This window comes from Eleutherodactylus coqui, chromosome 6 (assembly GCF_035609145.1).
Source record: "Eleutherodactylus coqui strain aEleCoq1 chromosome 6, aEleCoq1.hap1, whole genome shotgun sequence".
Taxonomy (NCBI): Eukaryota; Metazoa; Chordata; class Amphibia; order Anura; family Eleutherodactylidae; genus Eleutherodactylus; species Eleutherodactylus coqui.
Window position 1 is genome coordinate 81,812,655 of NC_089842.1, and position 13,111 is coordinate 81,825,765.

Below are 13,111 nucleotides of genomic sequence, written 5' to 3' on the forward strand. Positions count from 1 at the left end.
GGTCTGGCCCTGCCTCTACCCCTGGCCACCGCACTGCCTCTTCCAACCTGCCCTGCTGCTGCCCTTGCCTCCCCCTCTGAAGACCTGTCCTCAGTAGGCTTAGCAAACCAGGTAGGGTCAGTCACCTCATCGTCCAGCTGCTTTTCCTCTGAATCCTCTGTGCGCTCCTCCCTCGGACTTATTGAAATTACTACTACCTCACTGATAGACAACAGTGACTCATCGTCATCGTCCTCCTCACCCACTGAAAGCTCTTGAGACAGTTGCCGGAAGTCCCCAGCCTCATCCTCTGGACCCCGGGAACTTTCCAAAGGTTGGGCATCGGTCACGACAAACTCCTCCGGTGGGAGAGGAACCATTGCTGCCCAATCTTGGCAGGAGCCCGAGAACAGTTCCTGGGAGTCTGCCTGCTCCTCAGAATGTGTCATTTTCATGGAGTGAGGAGGCTGGGAGGAAGGAGGAGCAGCAGCCAGAGGATTCAGAGTTGCAGCTGTGGACGGCGTAGAAGACTGGGTGGTCGATAGTTTGCTGGATGCACTTTCTGCCATCCATGACAGGACCTGCTCACACTGCTCAGTTTCTAATGAAGGTCTACCGCGTGGACCCATTAATTGTGAGATGAATGTGGGGACCCCAGAAACTTGCCTTTCTCCTAATCCCGCAACAGTCGGCTACGATACACCTGGACCAGGAGCTCGGCCTGTGCCCACACCCTGACTTGGGCTCCGAGTCCTCGCCCCCGTCCACGTCCTCTAGGCCTACCCCTACCCCTCAGCATGGTGTATTACGAGTAGCGCAGAAAGAGAACGCTGTAATTAAATGTGCCACTTATTGGCCTGTGGTTTGAGGCTGACTTCGCTTACGGAACGCACGGTGCAGCCAGGAAACAATTATGCGCAAGGCTGGGTATTAATCAGCGACTACTACCCGCAGCACACACGCCGTAAACTGAAGACGGTCACTGCCAGGCCAAATATAGTATTTTTTTCCACTTTTTGGGAAAAAACCCACTGCCTCTGATATACCCTGTATTTGGATTTCCCTGTTGGAGGATGACTGTGGTTACTGAAAGGCCAGTGCAGCCAGGAAACAATTATGCGCAAGGCTGAGTATTAGTCAGCGACTACTACCCGCAGCACACACGCCGTAAACTGCAGACGGTCACTGCCAGGCCAAATATAGTATTTTTTTCCACTTTTTGGGAAAAAGCTCATTGCCTCTGATATACCCTGTATTTGGATTTCCCTGTTGGAGGATGACTGTGGTTACTGAAAGCCCAGTGCAGCCAGGAATCAATTATGCGCAAGGCTGGGTATTAATCAGCGACTACTACCCCCAGCAGAAACGCAGGAAACTGAAGACAGTCATAGGCAGGCCAAATATAGTATTTTTTTCCACTTTTTGGGAAAAAGCCCACTGCCTCTGATATACCCTGTATTTGGATTTCCCTGTTGGAGGAGGACTGTGGTTACTGAAAGCCCAGTGCAGCCAGGAAACAATTATGTGCAAGGCTGGGTATTAATCAGCGACTACTACCCCCAGCAGACACGCAGTAAACTGAAGACGGTCACAGGCAGGCCAAATATAGTATTTTTTTCCACTTTTTGGGAAAAAGCCCACTGCTTCTGATATACCCTGTATTTGGATTTCCCTGTTGGAGGAGGACTGTGGTTACTGAAAGGCCAGTGCAGCCAGGAAACAATTATGCGCAAGGCTGGGTATTAATCAGCGACTACTACCCCCAGCAGACACGCAGTAAACTGAAGACAGTCACAGGCAGGCCAAATATAGTATTTTTTTCCACTTATTGGGGAAAAGCCCACTGCCTATATAGTCAGTATACCTCTTTCCCTACCTCACCAGTACTGCCCCTATACTCTGTAAAATGACTGCAGACTGAGGACACTATGGTCTGCACGCCTGATATACAAAAAAAAAAATAATTGTGCAACACTGCTAAAAGCAGCCTCAACAGTACTGCACACGGTCAGATGTGGCCCTAAGAAGGACCGTTGGGGTTCTTGAAGACTAAAATAACACCTAGCACTCTCCCTATAGCAGCTACAGCAAGACAGCACTTTCCCTGATCTCTCTCAGGGTGCATCTGTGGCGAGCCACGGGCGGGGCAGATTTTAATACTCAGGTGCCACCTTATCTCCCCACCCACTCACTGCAGGGGGGTGGGATAGGGCTGGAATGTCACAGGGGGAAGTTGTAATGCCTTCCCTGTCTTTCTATTGGCCAGAAAAGCGCACAAATTTCTCAGGGAAGGAAATGTAATGGAGTCGAGTACTGTGTGGTGCTCGCCTCGAGTAACGAGCATCTTGAACACCCTAATACTCGAACGAGTATCAAGCTCGGACGAGTACACTCTCTCATCTCTATTCGTAAGCTTGCTAAGGTGTGGCGGTCTCACACCGAAGGCGCTCAACAAGCTGCTCCTGGAACTGCAGGAAGCGAGCGTTCTCGGGCGCTTTTTTTAAACTATGATTTATAGGTAGCGATCGGAATAATGCCGGGCTCACATGGCCATATGGGGAATCCGCTTGCAGAGGCCCGCAGCGAATCCCAGCTGTGAGCGTGGCCGTGGCCCTGTATACGGCCACGTAGTGTACTGCGCATAACTGCCTACTCACACAGGTGGTCATGCACAGTACACCTTTTTTTCTTTATATATCCCGCACCATCGCTAAGCAATGATGCGGGTACCCACAGCCTGTACACAATGTAGTTGTGTATGGGCTGCAGGTATATCCACGACCATAGAGCACAATGGGCTATGTTGCAGATATCTGCAGTACACTAGAACATGCTGCGTTCTGTTTTATGTCAGTGGATTATGTAATTCTGACCCGCTGATGTGAGCAGAATTGTGGAATTTGAATGAGCCGCATATTACTGCAGATTTAATGCATGCAGAATCCTCAATTCCTATCCGGTTTCAAAAGACCGGCCTAAGTTAGATCGTTACCTGTTTGTCACGTGACCGAGGACCACTCAAAGAGACCTCCAGTCACTGCTCCAGGCTCACGTCTACCTTTAAGCCAAGAGTAAGTAAATTTTAAATTTCCCAGGCCCTCCCCAGCTTCTGCACTTGCGTCCACTATTTCGGCGACTGGATAAATATCCCGTTGAGGAACATCGACAGATGGATAACGGCAATCACGTCCCCAGGGACTGCATACCGCGGCCCCCGTGACATCTCCTGGCTCTTGGCTATGTTTGGTAGCTAGAAGTGGGGAGATTTTAAATTACCCTGGCAATCTGTGCCTTTTGTGCATGCATCCGCCATTTTGATGACGAACAGGTGTACCGAAACACTGGGATAAGGTCTGTGGTTAAATCCGGGGGCCTTAGGTATGTAATTTCATCTCCCCTCTTGGATATGATCCATAAGGGGAGATAAAACTTAAAATTTTTATTAAACTTTTTTTTTTTTTACACTTTTTTTAACTTTATATGATCACCATTATCTATTGGATAACTGTGATCATGTGACCAGGGACAGCATACCACGGCCCCTGGTGACATCCCCCTGCGCTCAGCTACTCATGCTAGCCGGGAGCAGGGTAATTTTAAATTTTATGGGCCATTATTGTCTAAGCCCTCTGTAGGATCCTCTCTGGTAGGTATCTCCAACCATGAAGAAGGATATTTGTTAAATAATGTGTACTTACAGCAGACATCAAGAAGAATAGTTTTTTGAGTTGTCATCCCCCTGGAGTTTGTCGTCTGACATGTGATATTTTCCTGGTGATCATTTAGAGATGGGGTAAATGTTACAGTAGATGAATTCTCCCAGACACCGGCCACATTACTCTTCCTCCATTGGATTACTAAGGATGTTGCAGAGCAGTTTCCTGGAGGAGTGCAGGTCAGTGTCTTATTTATACCAGCAATGACTGTCCCAGGATCTGAGATGACTGGTTCTTCTGTGAGATCTACAGGAGGAACAAGCAGTGAGCTATGAGAATATAGAAAAACTGCGCAAAAATGCAAAAATTCCCAAATACCCATATACTTCCAGATCATTATATTCCCAAACTAGGTTTGGATAAATGGGAAGACAAGGGAATTTCACCAATCCAAGGCATACTAGATTCAAACTATACTTTATACTTCACATCTTTAATGCAAAAATACCAACTTTCCAGCAAGAAATTCTACAAATGTGATCGTTTCCACAACATAATTCCCTTAAAGACATCAACTTCAACTCCTCTACGTTGCACTTTCTAATTGCTGCCAATCAGAAATCTAAACGAATATCCTTTTTCTACAATCAATTGAACTAAAAAAAATCGCCAACCCTCTACCAGAATATATGAACAAGTGGTGGATCGCCCTCAATCCCAGTTCCTCTTCAGATGAATGGTGCAGCACATTCAGACTGATACACAGTACTTTACACAAACCCCCAAGAAGCTCTGAGCATGACCTTTAGGGTGCGGGCAGACGAGCGTAGGCGTATTTACGTTCGCACAAGCGCAACGTATAATCGCCCGAGCGATCGTTTTTCACCGATCACGACCAGAGCTAGAAAGCATATTTTCGTTTGTTCCTACTTTGCAAACGGTCTTTTTGGCGATCGAATATGCGTTGGCGCGTATTTCGGTCGCATATGTTCCGTTTTTTTCGAATTGCCGCTTTTACGCGCCGTAAAATCGCCCATGTGAACGAATACATTCGAAACCATTGCCTCAGATGGTCACGTATATACGTTTGGTCGCAAAAACGCACCGTTTATGCGCTCGTCTGCCCGCACCCTTAGGATGGTATCTCACCTGAAGCAAACTGCACTGAATATATCCCACTTGCTCTGCTTACTGCTGGAGATATTGTCGCTCTATTGGCTCTTTAGTCCTCATTATATGGGACTGTAAGTTACTCCAACCACGACGGAGCGCCACCAATATTCTCATCAGTAGGCTCACTAATTTGAACATGATGCTATCTCTGATAGTATCATATTAGGCAGTGAATAAAACCCATTGATTCCTATGGGTTTCTTCACACATTCGTATTTCTGTCACGTTAAAAAATAAAATGCAGCATGTCCTATTTTGCTGTATATGAGAGCAGCTTCACACGTTTGTATGCGTTTTTGAACACACTTCAGTGCAACACATATGTGCGTGAACGAGGTGCGTTTGCATGCATATCAGCAGATTTTACTGTACCTTTTTGCATGCACAGGGCATTTTTGCTGCATCCCTAAAGTGATGCGAGGCTGTTTTGACATGAAAATGCCTCACATCCTTGGGTATTTCCCATGGTGAGAAGCGCGATATGGGGGCGGGATTCATGGCCCAATATCACATTCACCGTGTGAAGTTAGCCTCAGTTTTTGTCATGTGTTTTCTTTTTTGTTAATGTTTTATTGGACAGCTCGATCTAATTAGCATAACCAATTATATCGATACATCTGTAATACTGGGTAATCTAAATATCTGGTATTATAGAATGTTCTACTTGTTTTATTTTGTACAACTTCTTTGATAAAACAATAAATACTAAACAACAAAAGGGGAATCTGTGAAAACTTCTGTCCCCCAGTTGTCTACTACAATATCACATTATGGTCTGTACACGGCCTGGATGCACAGAGAGCAGATTCTGTGAACACACGAATGATTCAAGAGATATTTTATAGTTTAATATCAAATCTACAGTATTCAGCAAATATGCATTTTCTTATTAATAACTGATTTTAATGAGGAATGTAGGAATTTCTAATAATGTAATTTCATTTAATTTGCTGAACCATTCATACCAATGAGGTACATATAGATCTACAGCTTGTTGTTACTGCAGGATCCCTGCCATCACTTACCGATTACAGTAATTGTGGTTTTCATACTGTTAAAATTATATTTCACTGCACTGGTCTTGCTTTCTACAAATCTAAAGTAATATGTCCCGGCATCTTCTTTCCTGGCATTGGTTATTGCCAGGCTGCAATCTCCAGTGTCCGGATTTCCCGTCAGAATGAAGTTTGTTTTTCTCACAGGACTGGATTTATTATTAGTTGGTACGTTAGGTGTCTTGGGTGGATCCCGCATCCAGTATCCAAAGGAATTCTTGAATGTATTTCTATGATCAGCAGTAAAGTTGCATGGAATCGTGACACAGAGACCCTCCTGTACACTGACACTAGGAGGCGCGTTAATAGAATAGCCAGCCACCTGACATGTGATACCTGTAGAAGGAGAAAATATGTAAATATTCCATATCAGGTATTTTACATTCATCCAATAATCCACAAAGATATTGAAGGTTTTTTTTTCTTAATCCTTATCTGTTTCTTTCACAACTCTATAAAACTGAACCTAATCATAGTAATTATAGTGTGTGCTATATTATGCTAAAAAGTCTTATAGTCCAAACTCAAAAGGATCTGCCAGTGCCAGACCTCCCTGACTATATCGTCAACAGTTATCCAGAGTGCTGCTAAAGCATTCAACCGGATATCTTTGAGATGTGTGCAGCAGGAAATACTGATCCGTGTAATCAGTGATGGGCACAAGAGGAAGCATCGCATTCAGCTGTTAGATATACTGTAGGAGTAAAGGCCATTTACAAGGGATGACTATCGGGCAAAATTCATTCAAACAAACGAAAATACACAATAATTGTTGCACCAAAAATGTAAAGCCGCCGTGCACAATTTGTTTACTTTTAGTTTGTCGCTCACTTTCAACCAGCATGAAAATCTAGACTTTTCCCGCTCAGTGCTTCACATACAATGAGAAGCACTGACCCAGAAGTCAGCGAGAAATCAGCGATAGTCAGTGGTGATCTGCCTGTCTAAACCCTCTGCATGAGTGCTAACAATTAGTGGTGACATCACCCCCTTGCACAGATTGTTATTCTGACAGTTGTCAGGTGTAAATGGGGCATCTGTTGGAGATACTGAAGACTTCGTACGGCTTCCCATGAGTATACACGCAATAGCGCAACGTGTTTGTACTGTGAACGTCACGCTTTTGAGCTCATATCTGTGCATTTTACTGACCGGGATTGTTCCCATGGTCATGGTACATGCCTTGAGTTAAAAGGCTATTTAGCCTAATCTGTCACCGATGTGTATTGCACAATCATGTGGGTCATGGGTGTGCATTTGCACACCCCCTATAGACTGCTATAGGGCCTTTCTTATGTAAATGTGCCCTAAAAGAGAGCATGCTGCACGTGAAATGCTCGCACAAAAGTGAAAATGAGAGTGAACCCATCAAAAACAATGGGTTCTATTGTCTGCACATTGCGTGCTAATATACGCTTCTCTGAAGGAGCCCTAACACCGTCTACTAGTCTAGTATACACAAGTGTTTATAGCCATGATTAAAATGAATAAGATACTTGTAGCCAAACTGATTGTGTATGTGAGCCGGATCCTCCGACTCATCCTGTGTGTAGTAGAACTGTGTGCGTGAACTTGGTGTGTGTGCAGCGCCGTCAGCGCTCCCTAGCTTCCAGTCCCAGTGGCCTGGTCCGGAGCAGCGCCGCTGGTCAGGTGGGCCCACTACAGGCAGCTGGGAACGGGAAGCCAGGGAGCGATGACAGCTGGAAGCCTTTGAAGGAGGTGAGGGGAAGCGCCGCATAGCATGAAATCAGCTGCGGATACTTGGCTGATTTGCAGTCAAAATCTGCAAACAATGGTACATATTTTGAATGCTTATTGGATGCAGAAATGCTGCAGAATTTGCTCCCTGTCTTTTTTGAACTGGTCTTGTGATTTTTATAACAACGAACGTAAAATCATACGCTGTGATAAGCCCCGCCGCTGAACCCTTTGTCCTGCTTTAACTCTGGGAAACTCTGGTCACCTTACTTTTATGCATGGGGCAATATATGTATTTCTATGAGAAATGCTATTTTATAATAGAGAAGACCTAAATGAGACTAAAAGTGTTCTTAACAAAATTCACATTTGACAGTTTAGGGCAATTCATAGTTATTGGCATGCCCTCCACCCCATTCATACTCAGAGAGGCCCAGGAACCTGTAATACACGGTGCTATTGGTCAGGGAGCTCATAATATGTGTGTAATATAGATCTACCATACAGCCGTTTCCGTATGTCCTTACTGTACAGCTCATTGTTTGACTCACAGAAAAGTGGTTCTTCCAGGTGAGACTCTACAAGACAGGACCGGAGATCTCACCTCCCTGAGATGTGACAACGATATCCAATAGCTTCATTAATATTGACATCAGGTCTATTTTATATCAGCAAGACATTCATATGTTGTACTTACCTTTCCAGAAGAGAGGCAGGATAATCACAAGATCGACCCACAGACTGCTGTGCTTTATGTGCCTCATCTTGATTCTGAGATGAACCCGTGGGTAAGATCATGTATGGATTGTTGATTCTTTGTAACAAATTAGTTCTTGCTTTATGTCTGTCCTGTTGGGAGTCCTATAAGAGTTTCACAGGAGTAACATATATGGCAGAACATCTTACATCACTATTATGAGGACTACAACATATTCTACTATGACTGATATAAAACTACTATAAAGCCGGCTTCACACAGGCGATAAAATCGTGCAAGATTTGTGTGTTTTGAGACGCACAAATCTCGCAGAAATATGAACCCCATTCATTTGAATGGTTTCATACACATGAGCGATGTTTTCCCGCATAGAATTGCATGGGAAACAAATTGTGGCATGTTATATGTGTCTGTGTGATATTGAAGCACCCATTGAAAGCAATAGGAGAAACTGTGTCATCATTTGCCATGGCCATGACAGCAGAGTTGAAGGATCCTTTCATCCCCGTAGATGCAAGGCTGTTTTCATATCAAAGCACCTCACATCCACTGGTGTTTTTATAGTGGGGAAAGCGATATGAGGGCGAGATTCACAGCTCTTTTGAAGTCATGATACTTCAGAGGAATGGAGGAATAAAATATGTATATACATAGAGGAGCGTTAGATTCTCCTCAGGCTGCATGTACCAATGTCCCTCTGCTGAATGTGCCCCCCCTCCCATTCTTCTCATTTTTTACTCTTAAAGGTAACGCCCATTTTTAATCAAATTTACCCCCAGACTGTTGGTTGCAGCCCCTTCTTAGCCTTAAAGGCATGCTCCATCCCTGTAGTTCATGGTTGCTTCTTTATGTACTTTACAGCCTTTCAGTATATACACAGAGGTCAGTTAGATTCCCCTCAGTATATACACTTAGAGGTCAGTTTTATTCTGCTCAATATATACACACAGTGGTCAGTTATATTCTTTTATATTCTCCTCAGTATATACGCATAGAGGTGAGGTAGATTCTCCTCAGTATATATACATAGAGGTGAGGAAGATTCTCCTCAGTATATACATATAGAGGTCAGTTATATTCTCCTCAGTATAAACACACAGAGGTCAATTATATTCTCAGTATCTACACACAGAGGTCAGTTATATTCTCCTCAGTATATACACATAGAGGTGAGGACAATTCTCTTCAGTATATACATACAGAGATCAGTTATATTCTCCCCAGGACATACGCATATGCATACATTATATAGGGGGGTCACTTATTTTTGCACTTAGAATTAAATATTAAATATTCAAGTTGCAACCCCTTTATTTTTGCTACTTAGAACCAAAAGAATGATCACGTTTGTACAACACCGGGAAGTTACATAACATAGGGGGTCACATACTTTTGCACTTAGAATTGAATAATCGAGTTGCGACCTCTTTTCTTTTTTTATGTAGGACCTAAAGAATGGTTGTGCCAAATTTCATGTTTGTGCGGCACTGATGTGTGTTATTATGTATATTGCAAAGGGGGTCTCTTATTTTTGCACTTAGAATTGAATAATCAAGTTGTGCCCCCTTTACTTTTTCTATTTAGGATCTAAACATAACATAGGGGGTCACTTACTTTTCCACTAAGAATTGAATAATCTCATTATATGACCCCTTTACTTTTCCTATTTAGGACCTAAAGAATGGTAATGCCAAATTTAAAGTTTGTACAACACAGGGAAGTTAGAGAATTAGATTAGGTAAATTACATAAGGGTGCACTTACTTTTGCACTTAGCATAGAATAATCAAGTTGTGACCCCTCTACTATTCCTATTTAGCACCTATAGAATGGTCCTGCCAAAGTTCAAGTTTGTATGGCATTAGGTACATCACATAGTGTAGTAGCCCAGAGTTGGGCACTACAAAAGTAAATAAGATTGCTTGTATTTAAAATCTGTGTATGTGCCTTTAAAATTAGTTTTGCATATTCATTGCTTATTACACATTCTGCCAGAAAACCTGCAGCCTTCCTGATTGGCTGTCAGGAGTCTTACTTTGATTGGGCATGTCACCACCCAGCAATAGGTCTGTGATTGCTGAAGGATTTCCAGTCAGAGCAAATTTCAGTTAGGACTAGAGAGGTGGAGTTCAGTAGTCAAGTAGTATGGCCGGGTCAGATCCCACTGCGAGAATTCTCGCAGCGGGATGTGGACCCGTGCCCCTGCACAGCCCTCTGGCTTACCCACTTCCTGCATCTCCTCTCTACATGGGCACAGAGGAGCCAGCCCATCACCACTGACATTTCTGTGCGGGCCTCTGCGAGACCCGCACAGAGATAGAACATGCCACGATTTGTTTTCCAAGTGTGTTTTCTCATGTACAAATTGCGGCCATCTGCAATGCAATCCTATGCAGGCGGGCATGGGAAAAAATTCTGCGGGAAATCCCGCCACAGAATTTCCACCTGTGTACAAGGGGCCTAAGGAAGCATAGACAAGGGCAGAAGAGTTAGAATAGTGCGGCAAGAAGGCAGATATGTGAGTAACAAAGGAGAAGAGAGAGCAAAGAACTAAAATAAACAATTTTTGTTTGAATCGAAAGAGAAATTTACAGTCTGAAAGAGAAATAGCCTAAAAGAAGATTTTCTAACAGGAAAATAGATAGAGAAAGCCCAGTGTCCAGATGTGGTTCCTGTAGTCATATATGAAATAATTTACCTCAAGAAGTGTGTCGCCTGCAATTATTTACCTCAGGATGCAAAATACAGATGTGTTGCCTGTATACATTTAGAGGAAGTGTTACTGATTACTTGTTCAGATGCGGCTCCTGTACTTCTAGGAAATAGGATTTACCTCAGAGAATTGTAATATATTGAGGACTGCTCTCAAAGAAAATGAACTGTTATTTTGGTTTACTGCTTATCCTTGTCTCCTTCTTGCCACCATAACACCAGCACTGAATAGCACCACACCATCCTCCAGGGAAAAAGGACCATTCCCCAATTTTTATTTTATTTTTTCCTTCTTATTTATTTTTGCCCGGAGGAGGCTGGTGTAGGGCTGGCGTCATGAACAAATTACCAGTTTATCACCATACCCTGAACGAATCACGGGCAGCAATGTAAGAAACAGCAAACTAGAGAGACTTTATTTTTTATGCTACAGCTTTGAAGTCTCCGAACAGGATAGAGCCGCTGTGCCTAAAGCGAACAGGATAGAGCCGTTGTGCCTAAAGCGAACAGGATAGAGCCGCTGTGCCTAAAGCGAACAGGATTGAGCCGCTGTGCCTAAAAGAAACGTACCACAAACATACCGGATAACATTTCCTGAGCCTTAAAGCAAGGGACAAGATTTGCAAGCCTTTTGAGCCTCCAAAATCAAGGACATGATACCTCTAACCCTCTGAGCTTTATAGAGGAAAGGAAACGGTAGCAGACCCTCTGAGCAAGGGCTGGCGTCACAAACAAATTCTCAATTTACCACCATGCTCTGCCCAACCCACGGGTAGTAGTTTAAGAAATGCCAAACAAGAGACTTGTTTATATGTAGCTGCTGGAACTGCTGCCCACACTTGCAAGAAAAAGTCTGCTGGGTCAAGGCCAGCTGCCATTTTGTCACCGGCAGCCGCGCATCTCCGGTTGCCACGATCTCCCCCGACCATTACATATATTGGCGTCACTAACAAAATTAATAATATTTACCACCCTGCCTGGCCGACGGATAGCATCACGCTAAAGAAAATGCCAAACTAGAGACTTATTGTTATTTCATATGCTGCCGCCGTTTGTGGGGGAGAGCCATGGAGCCTCGCATTCCCGGTCTTGCCCAACTGCTGCACATAGGGCTGCACTTACTTTTGCACTTAGCATTAAATAATCAAGTTGTGACCCCTTTACTTTTCCTATTTAGGACCTAAAGAATGGTTGTGCCAAATTTCATGTTTGTATGACACCTGGAGGTTAGAGAGTTAGTGGAGAGTCAGTCAGTGAGTGAGTGAGGGCTTTCGGCTTTATATATAGAGATGCGAAAGCTCTCGCTGACTATCCTACTGACCACTAATTCTCCAACTTTCCAACTAATTCTCCAACAAAGGTGAAATTTGGCATGACCATTCTTTTGGTCCTAAATAGGAAATGTAAAGGGGTCACAACTTAATTAGTCAGTTCGAAGTGCGAAAATCCGTAAAAAAATGTGATACATGAGATAATTGTTTTCTCAGAAACCATAAAGCCTATGGAAATGGTATTTTGCACACACACTACCTTCAGGTCATGGAGGCGTACTAAGCAGGCCTTTTTGAAAAGAAATCATTGTCCAACCACGATAATTCGCAATCAAGAGGCAAATCTTGAAAATTTGGTATGTAAAATTAAATCTATTTCCCATTGAACTATTAAATCTATTTTATCTAAACTTATTTCTAAACAAAATATCCATTGAATGCATTATTGGTGATGGACACGATATAGTAGTAAATACTCCTTCAGATGGTTCCTGTCTACATGGTCACCTCCACGTGGTGTTTCCTGGGTAACGCCAAGAACCATGCAAAATAGTGAACATATTTTAGTTCTCGGTTCCTCTGAAGTAACCACGACTTCATAGAATTTTCATTGCGAACAACAGGTAAACACATATACCAAGGTAAGTTGGGTGAAGCCGGGTATATCAGTTAGTGTATATATAAAGGTAAGTAATAGTCTGCACTCACCTGGTAATGTATAGAACAATGGGAATATAATGCATGGCCCATCTGACGGACCCCCCTGTACTGTTACCTCCCACTGAAGTAATTCTCACCATGTTCCTCTTTCCTCCTCTTCTGCTTCCTAGAAAGCTCTTACTTGCATTTA

At 43.5% G+C, this 13,111-nt stretch overlaps 1 protein-coding gene across 1 annotated transcript in view; it reads right to left on the reverse strand.

Moving 5' to 3' along the window:
• LOC136633617 (sialic acid-binding Ig-like lectin 13) overlaps window positions 1-13,111 on the reverse strand; it is a 103,273-nt gene that overhangs the window by 39,251 nt on the left and 50,911 nt on the right. The window contains exons 2-4 of the mRNA XM_066609376.1: window positions 8,259-8,422; window positions 5,834-6,199; window positions 3,678-3,941 (exon numbers count right to left, since the gene is read on the reverse strand). Coding sequence (XP_066465473.1) covers window positions 3,678-3,941; window positions 5,834-6,199; window positions 8,259-8,325 — 697 coding nt within the window. The 5' untranslated portion in view covers window positions 8,326-8,422. The remainder of the gene's footprint in view (window positions 1-3,677; window positions 3,942-5,833; window positions 6,200-8,258; window positions 8,423-13,111) is intronic.